The sequence below is a fragment of the Balaenoptera physalus genome (assembly GCF_965194825.1).
Source record: "Balaenoptera physalus genome assembly, chromosome: 13".
Taxonomy (NCBI): Eukaryota; Metazoa; Chordata; class Mammalia; order Artiodactyla; family Balaenopteridae; genus Balaenoptera; species Balaenoptera physalus.
In genome coordinates, this window is record NC_138892.1 from 46545143 (window position 1) to 46563428 (window position 18286).

Consider the following 18286-nt stretch of genomic DNA (forward strand, 5'->3'; position numbering starts at 1 on the left):
ACCCAGTAGACGATGTCAAGCATCAGATTCGAATGCTTTTTCATCTGTGAACAGTTCATGGCATACAATATTATGGACTTTTTAGGGGTGGGGGATATATTGGGCTGTAGAAAGGGAATTTTATGACTGAGAAGATAACTTAAAAACAGCACCTGTAAGGTGCTGGACACTGTTAGCCGCTGGGGATGTAAAGATAGCTCGACATAGTTCCTACTGCTGAATTCTCAAGTAATTATTATGTGGAACATTGTGGAAATTGTTTCCGCACCTCTCCTATTTAAAGTCTGTGCATTCAGTGAATTCACTTAGAAAGCAGAACGGCTTGTCATCTTAAACATCTGAATCTTGTGGCTGATTTCACGTTTTAATTGAAATTAATGTTTGTTTGCTGGGTTAACAGTAACTAATTGATAATTATATTATATTCAGAACTTTTTCAGTTAATTGCTAACAGTGTAAAAAGAGGAAGCAACTCACTTTCATAGTACCCAAATGTGTTTTAACTGGCTAAGAGTAATTAATTTTTGAAAACTCACACTGTATTATATGCCAAGACTATTTAAAGCCCTTTCCTTTGGTAAGGCATCCGATTAATTACCTGAGAACCAAATTTGTGAAGTAGGACTAAATAGTAGTGGACTTCTCTTACTATATGCATATGTAGTCTTTATGCAGAAATTATGTGCCCACTTAAGTTTTGTCTGGGTTTGTTCAGCACAGGCAAATAATTGGATTACCTTAGAAAGCTGACTGGCCAATATTAGTGATACTAGACAATTAGGCATAGTTATTATTAATAAAACCTAATATTTTTGTGGTTTGCATAGTCACCTTGTTTTTGTCTTTGCTTAGACAAAATTATGAACTGGTATTGCTTTTCCCCCCCCCCTTTACTTTAGTACAGTTACAGGGTTATCTTGCCTGATTTTGGTGTTCTATGAGATTTTTATGTCTAATAGGAAACCATGGCCTGTGCAGGCCATCTTCTAACAACAATGAAGGCTAGCTTTGTCTGGCTAGTTCCTGAATGTCAGGGATGATTTTCTCTCTCATGAATATGTAGCTAAAATTGCATATTAAATAATAACAGTGTTGGTGACTGACTCTTCAAATGAATATTTCTCTTCCATTTTTTCCCAGTGTCCAATTATTGCTGTTGTTCTTCAGAAAACAAGTTATTCTAGCTTAAGGCTGAAACAATTTGGGGGAATTAACGTAGTTAAAATATTCTTTAAAAAGAAACAATGATTTTACAATCTGATAATGTTTAGAGACTTAATCTGAAAACATTTCAACAAAGTCTTTTTCTACTTGCTTTAAAAGCCATTTTCTAGCAACAGAGAATTTTATGGTTAAGCATTTTCTAAACTATATTCCTCAAGACGTTAGTAGGTACGCTACCCTCCACCACCACCTCCCCTCCAAAATACCTCTGATCAAATTTAAGGTTCAGAAATTTTGTTTCCTCATAGGACTGTGAGAGTGCACTAAAGGCTCTGAGAAGTTAAGAAACTTTGAACACTTTTGTTAAATCTTTCCAACAGAGTTAGTTGTTTTACCACAGATTACTTTCCCTCAGACAACATTACAGTTTGAGAATTGTTATTGTAATCAGAGCAACAGACTGAAAGTTCATTGTTGGAGTAATAATCTTTAAATTTCACAATATAAATACCTATTTATGTTTAAGTGTTCTTTGACATAAACATTTTCTGGGATAGACATTTGATACATAATACCAATTGTACAAATCATCCCAATGGCAAAAAGCACTTACTGATGCTAGGAAAATATCAGTGGGTTCTATGTACAGTCACTTTGAATCTAAGCCAAAGGAGTGATTTAGATTTTGTAAAATCTAAAGAGAAATGTGCTAATATTAGAATGGCTAATATATACATGTCAGACCCCTGAGTCCCAAAAAGAAAAAAACATACACACAAACACACACTGCCTTGAAGGAACACAGAAAATGAAGACAGATGTGTAGACAATAACATTATAATGAGATGATGACTTTATCCAAGTTATGTATAAAACAGGACTCAAGGAGAGAAGCACTTTGGTACGTTAAGGAAAAGTGTCACAGAAAGAGAGAGAGCATCAGAGCTAACACTTAAAAGATGACAGGGAGATTGCTAAATGACCAAGCTAAAGTAAGGGCAATATGTAAAGATTTGGTGGTTAAGAGAGTGAAAATAGAAATTCATGAGAATGGAGGATTTAGACATAACAAGGTCTGAAATACTAGCTAAATAATTAAACTGAAAATTCATCTGAGAGATAGGCACGTATCTGCTTTCTTGGCACTGAACCCAAAGTTCTTATTTTTTTAAGCTTTTGGAGCACAGATTTTAAAAGCCTAGGCAGCAATTTGAAGACTGGTATGTTGTTTTAGATTCAACTTATTCTGAAAAGGCATTAGGAAGACGGTAGGGAGCAGTGAGGGCAGGAATAAACAAATGGAATTTTTTTTTTCCTGGTAGACTTGAGGACAGGAACCATTTCCATCTGGTTCATTCTAGTTTGCTCAGTGTCTCTTAGTGAATGTTAAAAGTGTTTTTTAAATTAAAGTACTAAATAATATTTTAATACTTAGAAAAAATTAATAAGAAAAAATCATATCTTATTTCCTTGCTATTAAAATAATGCTTTGGTAAGCATATCTACAAATAAATCTTTGTGTGAGCCTCAAATTATTGTCAGGGTAGACAGAACATTTTTATAGCCCTTCATATATCTGGTGTAGATTGTATAACCAGTATTTAAAACAGTGCAGGGCTTCCCTGGTGGCTCAGTGGTTGAGAATCTGCCTGCCAATGCAGGGGACACGGGTTCGAGCCCTGGTCTGGGAAGATCCCACATGCCGCGGAGCAACTAGGCCCGTGAGCCACAATTACTGAGCCTGCGCGTCTGGAGCCTGTGCTCCGCAACAAGAGAAGCCGCGACAGTGAGAGGCCCGCGCACCGCGATGAAGAGTGGCCCCCACTTGCCGCAACTGGAGAAAGCCCTCACACAGAAACGAAGACCCAACACAGCCATAAATAAATAAATAAATAAATAAATAAATAAAACAAAACAGTGCAAATAAACTATGATGTATGTTTAGATATAATTTGAGCCATAAAATGAAAATGATAATTCCTCTTTTAGGCTTTACATATCTTTATTTTGCTTACAGTTTGCTTCAGTTTAAGGAGGCGGACTTCTACAGAAGTATTTTAGGGGGTCAATTAGGGGATGGATTTCCACAGAAATGTTTATGTGCATATTTTAGAAATAATAGGCATGACACTAATTTCCTTGGAAAAGTTTTTAATATCAACATACTCAGAATACATATTTTTGTGAAAACAATATACAATTGTTTAATATACATTATAAAATCATTAATTTTATGAAGTTTCCAACTGTCTAAATACTAAAAGAATCCCATATTCTGATATAAAGAGGAACCACTTTCTATATTATACCAAAATTAAAATTTACCTGTATTCTAACATTGAGAAATGAGATTAGAAAAACCCAACATTATAAAGTCTACCTAGAAGAGATCAACAATGACTTCACAGACTGTCTTTACTGTATATATACACACAATATTTTTTATTTTAGTTTTTTGAGACACATAACCTGTCCTATTTTAATGATTTATATATTTAACAGAAGGCTATAATGTAACCTTAGATTTCCTAGATTACTGCATTTCTATCCCTTGTGCCAGCTGACACATTATAAATGTCTGAATGAATAAATAAATTACATTAACAAGGATTTCTTCATCTATCAATTGAGATAATACCACCTACCACACAGAATATATGTGAAGAACAAGTAAGAGAACTAATTGGTGCCATAGTGCTTTGTTCACTTTAAGACTCTGAGTTAAAATTATTTTAAAAAATTCGTGATAGTAGGGTTTGTTGTTTAGTAAAAATATCAAATGTCAAACTCCAGTCTTGGCTTTGATATAATATTTTACTTACTTATGTTTTTCTTTTAACAAGATATCATTAACAACAAATTTGTTCAGTGTTCATTTTAACAGGAAAAAGAAGTCTTACAATTCATTAAATAAACACTGTATGTAATTCAGGTCAACACCCATGTCCTTCTACAAAATCTCCTTTGGTAAGTCACTGTAAGAAGAAAATCTGTTTGTTTCAAAAGAAAACTGGTTTATTGTAAAAAGGTCTAAAGTCTACACGTTCTCATTAAATTCCAATTCAACAACATTTACCAAAGCGCTTCACACATACTTCTTTCATAGCATTTATCATATTGTATTATGAATAATATTTGTTTCTCGCAAGAGACTTTGAGCAACTTAAGGGCAGGAAATCATGTCATATTCATCTTTATATCAAATTCTAGCCTTTGGCTGGTTCTTTGTAGGGGTTAGTGCCTGGTAGACATAGAATGAATGACAGGCATAGAACAGAGGATATGTGTTGTGTCAAAGCAGAGGACAAAGAACTGTTATAATTTTGATTAGTTTTATGGTCTACGAGCTAAGTGATAAGTTTATCAACAGACTGAAAACAGAATTTTAAAAGATTCCTTTTACGTTTTTCTCTATGAATGAAAGTAGTTTTAAGGTAGACAGATGTATGTTAAAATAATTTGATGCAGGGAGAGTTTGGAGCATGTTATTGGAACGGTAACATGAAAATGATATGGAAAAAAAACCAGCAAAAATTTTTACTTTAGAATTACTGAGTGGTAGTTTATTCAGTGCTCTCAAATATTAATAAATGAAGTCTAAGTAACTTTGCCAAAAGCTTGTTGTATTTTATGATGCTTTAATTTTGTGATTTAAAAAATGTTATATTAAGATATCAGGGTATTATTGTAGATGGGAATCAGCCTGCATTAGTGTTTTGTTTTGTACTGGGGAGGGGCGGTGAACCACATGAGAGTTTATACTTGGGAAACATAGTTTACGTTTAAATGATTATTTGCCCAACTTATTTTGAGGTATAAAATAGAAATGGTCAGTGTTTGCTGATGTTTATGTTTCAAACCATATAAAGTTAGTTGAAAACATGTAATGACAATTCCAAGGAGCTACATCCAATATTAAAAATAACATGACTTAAAAAAAAAAAAAGATAACATGACTAACAAGGTTTACATTATACACAAAAGAATTTTCATAAATATTTATTTTAAGTGCCTGATGATAACTAAAAGAGACGTTTCCTACCTTTGCCTTTGTGCATCTAGTTGCTTGGAAGGCATTCCTTATTAAAAGAAAGGGTGGTAATAATGTAAAAAGACTTTTTGCTAGGATCTCAGCACATGTTATAAAAAAATTTTTTTATCACCAAGTAGCCATTACCTTATGGGAAGGATTTACAGTAATATGTGATTATGTATATGCTACTTTCATATGGCAGTGTCAGAAGCTCAAATCAGGCCTGGGTAACCTGATTGTACATTAATAAATTTTTACATGATTTGACCAAAGCTGTTTGAAGGAAAGCGTTCTTATTAAACATCTATCTGGTAAAATAAGGCAAACCCTTTAATTGTTCAAGTGGAAACTATAAGAATAGTTCTGATATTCTATTTTGTAAAATAATTAGCACTTGCATAGCTTTATCAGAGACACATGTATTTTTATAGAGATCTACATTCCATTTCCCTTATGCAGTATGGTTGCTCTATTTGACTCTCACTAAAAGAGGAGATAAAAAGCAAGCTGATGTGTAAGATAAATTGACTTCATTTTAGGTTATAAGTTGTAAAGATATAATATGGTAAGTACTTTTCTATAATTCGATTCTATTGTGGGTTTATGGAAAAAAAAGAAAGCTTAAGAATTTTGGTATCAACACACATGGGGACAGAGAGAGTATTCCTAACATGGACCTGTGTAGCATGTTTGCCTATTAATGTATCAGTTTTGAAATCGAAAATGTAATATTTTTATTATGAGAATAAATGTGGTATACATTTATCTTTTTGATTAAAGTAAAAGCTAGATCTCAATCTCTGTTATTTCATAACATATTTTCTTAGAAGGTGAATATAATCAGCTACCTGTTTTTAGTAGTCTGAATTACTTGGATGATGCAAGGGTACTTCACATTTGAAAATACTATTTTCAAAATATTTTACAAGCTATTGCAAAAGCTAATTTTGTTATGAGGGAGGCCATGATTAGCTCAGTTTTACTGATAAAAAGATATGAAAAGTTTAAATAAAAGAACTTGCCCTGTACTTCAAGTTTTTTCCTAAAATTTTTCCCAATCACAGTGCCAATAATAATTTAATTAATACAAAATCCAGCAGTTTTAAAGTTTTATTTCATGTTGGTTAACTCCTACTAGGCAAATTACTTAGAATGTAATATCCCAACTTTGGTACAGGAAAAAAAATTTTTATAATATAAATTAAAAACATTACTTGTGATAGACTGTTCTTTAAAAGAAGTTTAAAAAGACAAAAACACAAAACACTTTATAAACATACAATTTCCTAGAAAAAATTTTAAGTACATAATTCTCACATAAGGCACTTCCATTCTCATTCAAATAAGTTTCATAAGAAGTTCTCCATTTTTTTTTTGTAATCAAATCTTCATAAATAAATTATGCAGTAATGTTGTTACTTCAGGTAAAACTTTATTAAATACCCAATTTTGGAATAATTTCCTTAAATATCTTTACCTTTGAACAGAATGAAGTTCAAGCATCAAATCCTAATTGAAGGTTCTTTTAGTCTGTTTTGGATTTAGAGAATTGGTAACGTTTTACCTTGTTGATCTTGTTCAAGAATCTTGAAATCTTCCAAAGGAAGACTGTTTAAGGCAGTTGGTAAAAGGTGTTCTGATGTGCCCTTAAGTAATATATTATTTGCTTCTAGATTCTTCACCAAGCACGTGGCTTTGATCCATCTTCGAGTTGCTCTGCGTTCTTTCTGTAGGCAAGTTTTCATTTTCCTTCTTAAACTTGCTATTTCCTTTTCCAGTTTAATTATCCTCTTTTTTGCTTCCATAGGATTCCTAAAGGCATAACTGTGTTCAAGTAGTACTTGCTGACTACTAATGTTTGATTTTAAATTAGATGGTCCGTTTGGAGTACAACTGCTGTTTTTCTTCAGAAGATTCCTTGACTTGAGTTTCTGAGCAGAATAAAATTAGAAGGTTGAACATAAATTATGGAATATCACAAATAAGTAAATTTTGTTTTGGATAACAGTATTTAAACTGCTCTTTTAAAAACTGATTTTAAAAATCTGATAGGAAACATCAGCAGTCCATCTCATGTAGTCATGGATTCAAGTTTCTCAACTGGTTGAATTAACTACAGCCACCTATTTCTTTTTGTCTTTTCTCTCCAGAGAGATAAAAGCATTGGTCTGGAAATAGAGAATGGACTTCCTAGGTCTCTTCCAAATTACTGAATGTGATTCTGTAGAGACTTAAAAAAATTCTTTGCAATATTCTAAGGCCCATATAGAATGCATTTAGACATTTGGTTAATTTGTGATACTGATTTGATCTCTCTTTTAGGTAAATACTATCCTCTCAATTTGATTAACATTTCAGACCTGTGGTCCTACTTAATACAAACATATTCCAAAGTATCAAGCTCCTGAATAGATTTACCTATTAATTATGCACAGTTATATCTTATTGATACATTCGAGGTTTTAAAATCTGGCTAGAAACTTTCTTTCCAGATCAGAAACCTGAGGACCCTTTTTTCCCTTTATCTCTTTCATTCAATTAGTCATCAAGTCCTATTAATTCTATCTCCTAAATATCTGTATCACAAATCCTCTCCTCTCCATCATTCTTTTTTTTCACTCTCTTCATTTCTTTTTTTTTTTTTTAAAGGTTTTTATTTTTATTTATTTATTTTGCAACATTGTGCGGCATGTGGGATCTTCCCCGACCAGGGATCAAATCCACGCCCCCTGCAGTGGAATCACGGCATCTTAACCACTGAACCACCAGGGAAGTCCCTCCTCTCCACCATTCTTAATGGTACTACCCATATCAGGCCCATATCATTCATGTCTGGCTTGAATATATTAAAAACTTCTTTATTGATCTCTGGCTCATTTTGATCCTCACTAGTCTATTTTCTGCCACAGAATAATTTTCTAACAGATTTGATGATTTAATACTGGCTAAATTCTTCTTTACCTCCCTATTATCTAAAGAAAAAAAATTATCTTTACATGGCATACTGTACCATTTAGGATCTCACCCCATTCTGCCATTCACCATCTTTTTAAAAATTAATTAATTAATAAATTAATTTTTGGCTGCGTTGGGTCTTCATTGCTGTGTATGGGCTTTCTCTAGTTGCGGCGAGTGGGGGTTACTCTTTGTTGCGGTGCGCGGGCTTCTCATTGCGGTGGCTTCTCTTGTTGCAGAGCACAGGCTCTAGGCGTGCGGGCTTCAGTAATTGTGGCGTGCGGGCTCTAGAGCGCAGGCTCAGTAGTTGTGGGGCACGGGTTTAGTTGCTCCACAGCATGTGGGATCTTCCCAGACCAAGGCTCGAACCCGTGTCCCCTGCATTGGCAGGCAGGCGGATTCTTAACCACTGCACCACCAGAGAAGTGCTGCCATTCACCATCTTAATTTTTACTCCAATAATATTAAACCACTTATAGTTCCCAGATTATTTGATTAATTTCATAGCTTTGTGTCTTTCATTCATTCAACAAACATTTATTGAAACACAGGAATTCATTTATGAATTCCTGGGGACACAACAGTGAACAAGTTAAGATAAATATGGTTCCTGTCTTCATGAACCTACAACTGGCATTCCTTCTGTCTAGGGGAATTGGCAGGGACTCTTTTTTGATCTGTATATTCCCAGCATCTAAGTTGGATTTTGACATAATGTAAAGTTTAGTAAACATCTGTTGAATGAAATGATCAAAATGTCAAAACAAGGTATACTTCAAATTCAATAAATATATGAGTGTGTACTATATACCAGGCACTATTTGAGGTTCTGAGGATTCAGAAATGAAATGCTTGCCCTCCTGGAGCTTTTCTAGTATCTGTGATAATTGGTTTACCACAATCTCCTCTCCCTTCTCTTCCATTCAGATAGTAACTCATGTAGATTTACAAATTTAACTGTCAAAAATAACTCAAGAAAAGCAGTGATTTTTCCTCTCTGAGAGGAAAAGATGTCTATACTCCTTTTCAAAGCTAAACACTTTATTTTTGTTCATTCCACCCCTTCTGAACCTTTCAGTGACCCTGTCTTTCTCATCTAGCTTTTTCCCCTCTGATCAGATCTTCCCTAACTAGATAAAACATTGTTTTAATACATTCATACTATACCTTAAATTTCTCCTTCCTTTTAAATATCACTTGCTAACACTTATTTTCCATTCACTCCTCAACTCATTATCTTTTGTTCTCATCACGCTATTGCAGCTGCGCTGTGCAAAGTCAAGAACCCTCTGCTACGTTCCAAACTCCAAGCTCAAGCCCAGCCGAAATGTCTGAGCTCTATGAGGTTTTCTGTTATGCCTCCCTCTGAACTTATATTCTTTGGTGTAACTCTGGTATTCTTTGGGTGTGCTGCCCTGAAAGCACTTAACACACATTATTTGCATATAATCTTAAAATCACAGCAGAGTGATGCTGGAGGTTTCATTACGATTTCTCAGTTTTACCAATGGGTCAATTATTGATAATAGTTAACAATGATGTAAAATTCCAATATAATAAAACAGTTTAGGTTGGGGAAAGAATATTGGAGTCAGGAGCGCTGAGCACTAATTCTAGCCTGTATCTTTACTGCAGTTTTGCAGTTTTCTTGAGGCACAGCATTATATATGAATTTCAATATATTCTTAATTGTTCCATGTTACAAACAAAAAGGGATGGATTCTAAAAATGGTTAAAATGGCGTAAAAGTAGTATTACTTACCATGGACTTTATGTGGGTACAAAAATCAAAAATGGTTGGAACAGCATCCATTTTAAGTCGTCTAGTTTGTCCTGTTAGGTCAAAGCAGGAGGCTTCAAAGTGCTTTGAACAAAGAAAAGTATGTTTTCCTGGCACAAAATTTTTGCGCCTAACCAGGCGAACCCATTCTTTTCTTCTTTTAGGATCCAAAGGAAACCTTTAAAAAAAAAAAAGGCAACTCAAATTCCAACTATCACACTTCTGGTTGTACCTAAATGGTTAAAAGAAATTTTGAAAGGTAACAATTTAAAATGTCTTCCATTTACATAAAAATTTAAAAATTTCCAGTATCCAGATACTGGAACAGAAACCAATTCATGCTCATTTTTATAAGTTGTAAAAAAGTTAATAAAAAACTAACTTAAGTGGTTTAATTTTTCAGGGTTTTAAAAAGAGACCTTTCTTCCCAAACTAGTCCTTAACAAGGGCAGTAAAATAAACAAGACTAAACTGATCTACATCAAATTTATGTAGATCCATTATAAGCAGGAATAATTTCACAGTGCTTTGATCTGCTGCTCATGTACGTGGTCAAGACAAAGCAGATCATCTACAGACTAAATTTTATCAAGACAGATTCTGGTATTCCTTCCTCTGTGTTCATTATGATACTTACTACATTGCTTTGTAATTTTCCATTTTAATAAATTTCCAGTGAAATCAAAGATTACAAGTTTCTTGAGGACATGGATCATTTTATCTTTTTATCTATCTTTAACACTTACGTAGTGCCTTGCAAACCGCTGGGACTCAACAAAAATTTGCTTAATTAATATAAATACAGACTATATGAATTTATAATTCACTATATTACTTCCATGAAGTTAAACTGCATATATTTTTTAAAAATGACCTCTTAAGCTATATAGTACAGTAGAAGGCATAATTAATTACTACAAAAAGTAAAATGCTGATGACAAGCCCAGCAGGAATGTTTTTCCTTTTATATTTATTTCAGATATAAAATATACTGATATGCACCCAGTGTACACCTGTTAAGGAAGAGAAAATTATAAGGGACTAAAAGTTCGAATGGTAACTGTGTTGACTGACTTGCAAATAGAGGAATCAACATTCACATGTAATAAGTTTGAACTGAACTCTTCTTTAGTTTGACTACCTTATCCTTTAAGTATTAATTATGAACTCACTAGTACCTAAAAAGAACCATTAAATTTATGTTAGAAGATCATGTGGCTCGAAAGCCCCCAACTGAAGCTTCATTAGGTAACAGCTTTGGTTGTGTCAGATATACTAGGCTTGCTCAAATTACCAGCAGGGAGGGCCACAGAGGTGAAGGCCCAGACTTACTTAGACACCCTGCCATCTCATGTCCCCGCCCCCACTGCCCCAAACACACCCTCACCTGAGGATAACATTTGTGTGTCACTCTGCAGTTCACATGTTTTCGTATATGTACGTTTTTTTGCATTTCACTAGAAATACAAGTCTCTCTAATGGAGACTTTATCTACTTGGCCTGGCCCTCACCTCTTAATAATAATGTATTCTCATCTCAAAGCTCTCTGTTCCAATATTTAGTGATCTGAAAATGTTTCCTGAGGACTAAACTAAAAATTAAGCTTTAGTTTATGAGCAAACTTCTTCTTCCTGGGACCTCAAGAACAAGTAAGTACTATCAGTACTATTGTATTAGCATTTGTATAAGACTCTTCAGATATGCGAAGACTTTCTTTCAAACATTATCTTTCACCCCCTCCCCTTTTAGCTCTTTTTTAAACTAAAAAAATGTTCTAAATTATAAAACCAACATCTCCAACTGGACCTTAACGTGATCAAATTCTACTTCTTTCTTTTAAGACTCAGTTTAGGAATCCCATGTTCCTAACAAGTTTTTTTATGATCAGAAGACTTGGTTAGATGTTCCTATATCATAGAGCACTAATATAACTGTATTCTAATTGTTTACTTTTCTATTTCCACCACTAGATCACAGGTTTCTCCTGGTTAGGAGCTGTTTTTTCACTACTTTTTCCTGTTAGTAAGCATTCAATGAACTTTTTGAGTGAATCAATGAATATACAAAGTAATGGAGTTAGTTTGGCATTACTAAATAATCTTTAGATGATAGGTGTTGAAGTAAAATAAGAATAATCAATAATTTTATATTTGATTTTAGATAATGTTTTATACAGTATTAACCTTAATCATGTTTTTGCACGTGTTGTTTGGATTTTTCTCAGCAAATTCAAAGGGTGGAAGAAGCAGCCCATAAGCTGAATTTAAGTAATAATAAATCATGCAAATATTAATTTAAAAAAATTAACGCGGTGTTAATAGATGGATATATTCTTGTTTATACAATAACAGAACCAGGCTTTCAGAAACATTAGATGTTTTGGAAAGTCACTCAGTATTTTAACAATGCTGTTTTGCTTGGGTCTTTAATAGCTGAATGCCTCTTACATTCCAAGCACTGTCCTAGGCACTGAAGACATAGTGGTAAACAAAATTGATCTACCTTTATGATATCTACCTTCTATGTGGGTATACTGTAATGGCGAAGGTAGAGAATCAAATAGCTTGATGTAGTAGAAAAGAGTGGCTGAGAATAGTCTCTGTAATCAAACCAGGTATCAATCCCAGCTCCTTCACGTAATAGCTGGGTGACTTTAAGAATGTTGTTTAACCTTTATCATCCATAAAGTGGAGTAATAACGGTACCTAGTGTGGTTCTAGGGATTAAATGAGACATTGTGAGTAAATGCTTAGCCCAATGCATAGTACGTGGTAAATACTAAATAAATGCTGTTTATTATTATTATAAGAGTAATTACAAGTGTCATGAGTTTATAAAAGGGTAAGTACAGGATTGCATGGAACCATAAAACAGGAAGAGCTAATCTCGTCAAGAGGCCTTAAGACAGTATGAATTAGCTAGGGAAATTAGAATGGTAGTAGTGAAGAGTGTTAAAGAGTATCTTGGGGACAGGAAGAGTGTTATGACAAGAAACGAAGATGGAGGACTTTCCAAGTTAAAGAGTAATTTTGAACTTTATCCAAAATGGCATTGGTAAGCCATTAAGAGGCCTAATTTAGAGCTGTGAACAGAAAATGTTTTAACTGGTTGTTAAACACAGCCATTATTAAAAATTAAATTATGTAAGTTTACATTTAAATAAATTAAAAACAAAGGTAATAAGTACTAAAAACCCATCACTTCCTAATTATTTTACTGTTGTCTATACTCTTCAGGTTACTTATGTCTGTTACACCTGTATGGAATAAATGCTATAGAATAGGGTAGTATTGCACATTTCTTCCCAACTCCATGATCAGTGATGTCATATTGGTAGCTTATAACCAGTTATGGTGGGACTATTTATATCATGGAAATTGGACAAACACTACAAATCAGGGCTTTCCCCCTCTCCTGGAAATCCTGTTGTTAAAAATTTAGCAACACACTATTGATTATAGAAGAGCAGTTAGGAGTGCATGAATGGAAGCAGTGAACCAGTTAAAAGGTTGTTGTAATAATCCAACTGAGAGGGAATGGTGAGAAGTCAAGGGAGGATGACCTCCCAGTTTCTGGGTGGATGGTGTTTCCATTTACTGAGAAAGAGAAAATGGGAAGTGGTGTAGGTTTAGGGGAAGGGCAAGTTCAGTAGTACAGTTTTAGTACGCTGAATGTGAGGAACTGAAGAGACCAGGGAAATAATTGAGACACTTTACCGATAGGTCTAAAACTCATTAGAGAGAGTTGGACCAGAGGTATTGATTTGGGAGGCATTAACAGGTAAATGTTAACCAAGACCACAGGAACGGTTGCAATCCTTTTGATAAGAGTGGGAAGACCTTGGTTAGGGGGTGGAGTGGCAGAGGAGACTCAAGTTAGGCCAAAAAAGTAAGATGAAAATCACAAAATTAGTGTCAAATAATTCAAAGTAGAGAGTATTTCAAGGAGGAAATGATCACATGCCATGAAAAAAGGACGCTGGAGTGACAACTTATGTTAGCAAGAACAGTTTCAAAAGATTATTATTGGCGACACTTAGACTGGAATGGGCTGAGATAAGAAAAATGGTGACAGTAAGTTTAGGCAATATAAGCTGTACATGGGGGAAAAGAAGTCTACCAATGTCCTAGGAAAGGAGTGAATAGTGTTAATTATGAAATAGGGATTAATTTTATTATAATGTTATTTTAAGACCTAAACTTCTGGGGTTACACATGAAAATGTTAATTTCATAGCAAGCAAACAGTCAAACACGGAAAGGAGGTATGTATGTTAGTGTACCACCGTGCATCTCCTAAACATTCATTATTGGTACCTTGAATCCTCCCTCCCCCTATCTTCCAAATCAAATGACCATATATGGTAGTTTCTCCTCAAACATTTCTCAAGTCTGTCCACTTCTTTCCATCTCTACTGTCAGTATCACTGTAGTCTAGGCCACTGGGTGGATTCTCCGTTGCTTTACTACAGGTTCCTAACTTTTTTCTCTATCAACGCTCACCTCTTCTAATCTAGTGCTGATTGTGCCAGCAACAGAAGTACATTTAGTTCAGTTGACGCTGTAGCAGGAATCCCTGTGAAATAGTAGGTGCATTAACATTCTGTAATAAGCTCCTGTCAAATTAATCTCTTGCTGATGCTTGACCAGCACTTTAAGTAACACTGTAATTCTCTGCACTGCAGCCTGAGGGATTTTTAATATACAAATCAATTCACGCCATTCTTTTTAAGCCCTCCATGGCTTCTCAAGTACTCACTGGATAAAACAGAAAATCCTTAAAGTATCGTACAGGACCAAATCTATGTCATCTTCTGGTCTCATCTGAAATTTCACATCCTTTGAGAAGTGTTCTTTGACTTTCCAAGGCTAAATTAGAGACCCTGAAGGTCTCTTCTTTGGCACTTGACCACAATTATTTATGTTGGTCTTTCTCATTCCAACTCCAGGAAGGTTAAGACTTTTCTGGATCCCTAGCACCATGTCGGGCAAATAAGGGCTTGGTACACATTTGATGGATGAATGAATAAAGCACTACATTTGCATGAAGTAGATGAAAAACAGAAACACCACAAGGATTTTTTTTTTAAGTGGTAACTTTTAATAAGTGGGTACATTTTGTCATAATGAAGTAGGGATAAAGGTCAAGGATATCATTTTCTACATTCTAAGATCTTATTAAGTTGTGAGGTATATAAAATCAGAACTGTTTGTACTTAACTTTTTGAATGCTTCTTTTCTTCAGGCATATGGCAGGCACTTGCAGAGAAGGTAAACATTTACCAAGTACTTATTATGTTTCATGTAGGGTTCAAAGCGCTTTCCAGAGTTCTGATTTGACAGAAATAAAGAATTTTGATTGCTCTTCCAACAAACGAAGGCAAAACATAACCTGGGTTCTTTTTATACTACTCTGTTCTAGTAAGAATAGAAAGCTTATCTTTTCCACTTTCATTAACATCGCTTAATTCCACGGCTACTAATGATGATGACTCAATTCCTCCGCAGAGTTACTGTGCGTGACTATTTGAAATTTAAATGCTTCCCATGTCAACCCAGCTAGTGAGAATTGACTCATTATACGGGAACGAACACAGCAGGCTTTTTAGGTGATTGCTGACTTGAAAAGGCAGATCTTGCTTCCTGTTATGGCGTCACTAATATCAAAACCTGGTCTAATACACAGGGAGTAAAAGTGTAGAAACTTGGCTCTCTTTTACAAAGTGAGTAAACCTTCCCCGAAGGGAGCGAAAAATTGTACAGATTTGAGAAACACACACAAAGGGCAAAAATGATGCGTCCCTGCTACTAGCTAGCTAGCTAGCGAAGTTATTAGAATTAGTAGAATCATGTTCTTTCCACACAAGCGATACCCAGTCTAGGAACTCCCGTTTCCGTCACCCCCACTCCCTGCCCAGGTTACCTGTGGAAGCTGATGTTAATGTGCTTGTTGTAGGTAGTAGCACAACCCGCCGCGGCGCAATTGGTCGGCATTTCCCTTTCGCCCTCATTCGGCGCTGTCTTAAGCCTAATCTGAGGCGCGGGCTGCTACGTTTCCTTCGGGAAGAGAGTGGGCAAGCGAGGCTGCGGAAGGGCCCACCCAGCTAAGCTGCGGGAGCTAGGTGGGAAGAAATGGTGTACGTTTCTGTGCGGGGAGGGGGATGTCAGCCTTCCCTTTCTCTTTATTAATATGGCGGACTTGAGCCACAGGAGCCGACAGTCCTGGAGCTCCAATCCCCTTCGTTTGCCTTCACCAACATGGCGGACGCACCCCGTCCTCTCCCTGCCTCCCAAAAGGGAGTGGGACAACTGCTTCTCTTCAGCAGCTCTCCTCCGAGCAATTAAAAAAAAGACGTGTGTCCCTCCCATCCCCCCATTACTCTGAAACTCTCGCGGCCGAGATTAAGAACGAGCCCGCCTACCCCGCCACGCACCAGAAACCCCAAAGCAGCGTCTGGAGTGGGGATGGGCCTCAGACTGGAAGGACAAACCCTAAGCGAGAGGCAAAAAAAAAAAAAGACTACAACTCCCAGTGAGAATCGCGTTGTCCTAATTATTATCGCGTGAACTGGTAGCCTTGTTTCCTGTGTGCCGTAGGAAGTAACGTCACAAGCAGAGCCACTTCCAGGGCTCTTTTCTCGCGAGGCGGAAGAGTCCCGATCGCGGAGGAGCAAGGGGGCGCTAGGCCACGGAAGTGGGTTGCGACGGTCCGGCGAGAAAGAGCTGGGGTGCGGGGAAGTTGGGGAGCAGAGCCCGCTAGGTGAGCAAGTAGGGTAAGGCCGCACCGACCGGGTCCGTTGAGAAAGAAGGAAACTGAGCAGGCAGGCAGTTGACGGGCGGATCCCCGGACAGAGCGCTAAGGTTGTGTGGAAGGCGCTGCTCCCGGGATGGCGACCGCAGATACTCCGGCCCCGGCCTCCAGTGGCCTCTCGCCCAAGGAAGAAGGGGAGCTCGAAGATGGGGAGATCAGCGACGACGATAACAACAGCCAGATACGGAGCCGGAGCAGCAGCAGCAGCAGTGGCGGCGGGCTGTTACCGTACCCGCGGCGAAGGCCTCCTCACCCGGCCCGGGGAGGTGGATCCGGCGGAGGCGGTGGCTCCTCCTCGTCATCGTCCTCTTCTCAGCAGCAGCTGAGGAATTTTTCACGCTCGCGGCACGTGTCGGAGCGGGGCCACCTCAGGGGACACAGCAGCTACCGACCCAAAGAGCCGTTCCGGTCTCATCCGCCCTCCGTGCGGATGCCTTCGAGCTCACTGTCCGAAAGCAGCCCCCGGCCGTCCTTTTGGGAACGGAGCCACATCGCCTTGGACCGTTTCCGTTTTCGAGGCAGGCCTTACCGGGGTGGGAGTCGCTGGAGTCGGGGGCGAGGAGGGGGTGAGCGAGGAGGCAAGCCGGGGGGCAGACCTCCTCTGGGAGGAGGAGCGGGATCCGGATTCGGCGGCAGTCAGAGCTGGCGAGAGCCCTCTCCACCTCGTAAGAGTTGTATCCTTAACGTGGCGGTCTGCCCTGGGTGTGTCACTGAAGTTCCCTTTAGCGTCTTATCAGGTCTGTGAGATGAGTAACTTTTCGGAACCGTCAGAACCGCTTATTTTCACTGAGTCAATATACTTAACGTAGGCGGTTCTTTGGTAATCCCCACCCATGTGTCAAACTGTAGCGTTATTTCTTAAAATTGCTTTATTGGGTGTATTGCTTTTTAACGTGAGCGTGTTATGGATGGAGGCCAAACTAGTGGAATCTCAGGCAGTGTAAAATCAGATGTCAGGATAGGAAGGGGACCAGAAATGTAGGTTTAGGTAAGAAGTAGGAGCTTCTGGTGCTAGTGCTCTGAAAAAACTTCTACAATCAAAAGTTGGGTTAGGAGCACTCCAGGATTGTTTCAGAAAAAAATCACGTAGGTATTTAATTTTTGAAAAGAGGGATGCTCTTTCAATAAAGTTAGAAAACCTCTGCCCAAGATAATTTTTTAACCAAGGATTTGTTAGTTGTCAATTCTGAGCCTAAAAACAGAAAGGCTATTCAAGTACAAATATGTAAATTTTTTAAGAATACGAAGATGTAACTTCTAATTTGTGTTGGAGAGGCAAATGTAAATAATTATAGTTCAGTGTAAAAAGTTCAAATTGAGGTATGTAAAAAGTACTATGGGAGCTTAAAGTTTTTTCTTAGTTTATTTTATATTAGAGAAGGAAGTGGTACGTGGACTTGCCTACCTCCTGCCTTTGCCTTCTTTCTGTCCATTCATTCAGTACCTCTACCACATACCTTTATTAATTGTTAATCTTATATGTTCGTATTAATGAACAGGCACATGATGTTGTGAAACAAGTATGGGAAAATATCCAGTCTGATT

At 37.0% G+C, this 18286-nt stretch overlaps 2 protein-coding genes across 3 annotated transcripts in view; one reads left to right on the plus strand and one right to left on the minus strand.

Annotated features, from left to right (window-relative positions):
- Positions 1-3298: 3298 nt before the first annotated feature.
- On the minus strand, positions 3299-16401 carry THAP2 (THAP domain containing 2). The gene is made up of 3 exons (XM_082419115.1): positions 15854-16401; positions 9915-10110; positions 3299-7128 (listed from the first exon to the last, which is right to left on the minus strand). The coding sequence occupies exons 1-3, from the start codon at positions 15922-15924 to the stop codon at positions 6739-6741; spliced, it is 657 nt and encodes a 218-aa protein (XP_082275241.1). The 5' UTR covers positions 15925-16401; the 3' UTR covers positions 3299-6738.
- A 159-nt stretch (positions 16402-16560) lies between these two features.
- Positions 16561-18286, plus strand: part of ZFC3H1 (zinc finger C3H1-type containing) — a 47269-nt gene continuing 45543 nt past the window's right edge. The window contains exon 1 of one of the 2 annotated variants that reach the window (XM_082418860.1): positions 16561-17415. In XM_082418860.1, the coding sequence (XP_082274986.1) occupies positions 16818-17415 (598 nt within the window). In that variant the 5' untranslated portion in view covers positions 16561-16817. The remainder of the gene's footprint in view (positions 17416-18286) is intronic. The other variant, XM_082418861.1, reaches the window with a different exon arrangement.

Coding starts and splice junctions, on each gene's coding strand:
- THAP2 (XM_082419115.1), bottom strand. CDS start 15,924: ATGCCGACCAATTGCGCCGCGGCGGGTTGTGCTACTACCTACAACAAG. Junction 10,111..15,853: donor ATTAACATCAGCTTCCACAG/GTAACCTGGGCA, acceptor TTTTTTTTAAAG/GTTTCCTTTGGATCCTAAAA. Junction 7,129..9,914: donor GTACCCACATAAAGTCCATG/GTAAGTAATACT, acceptor TATTCTGCTCAG/AAACTCAAGTCAAGGAATCT.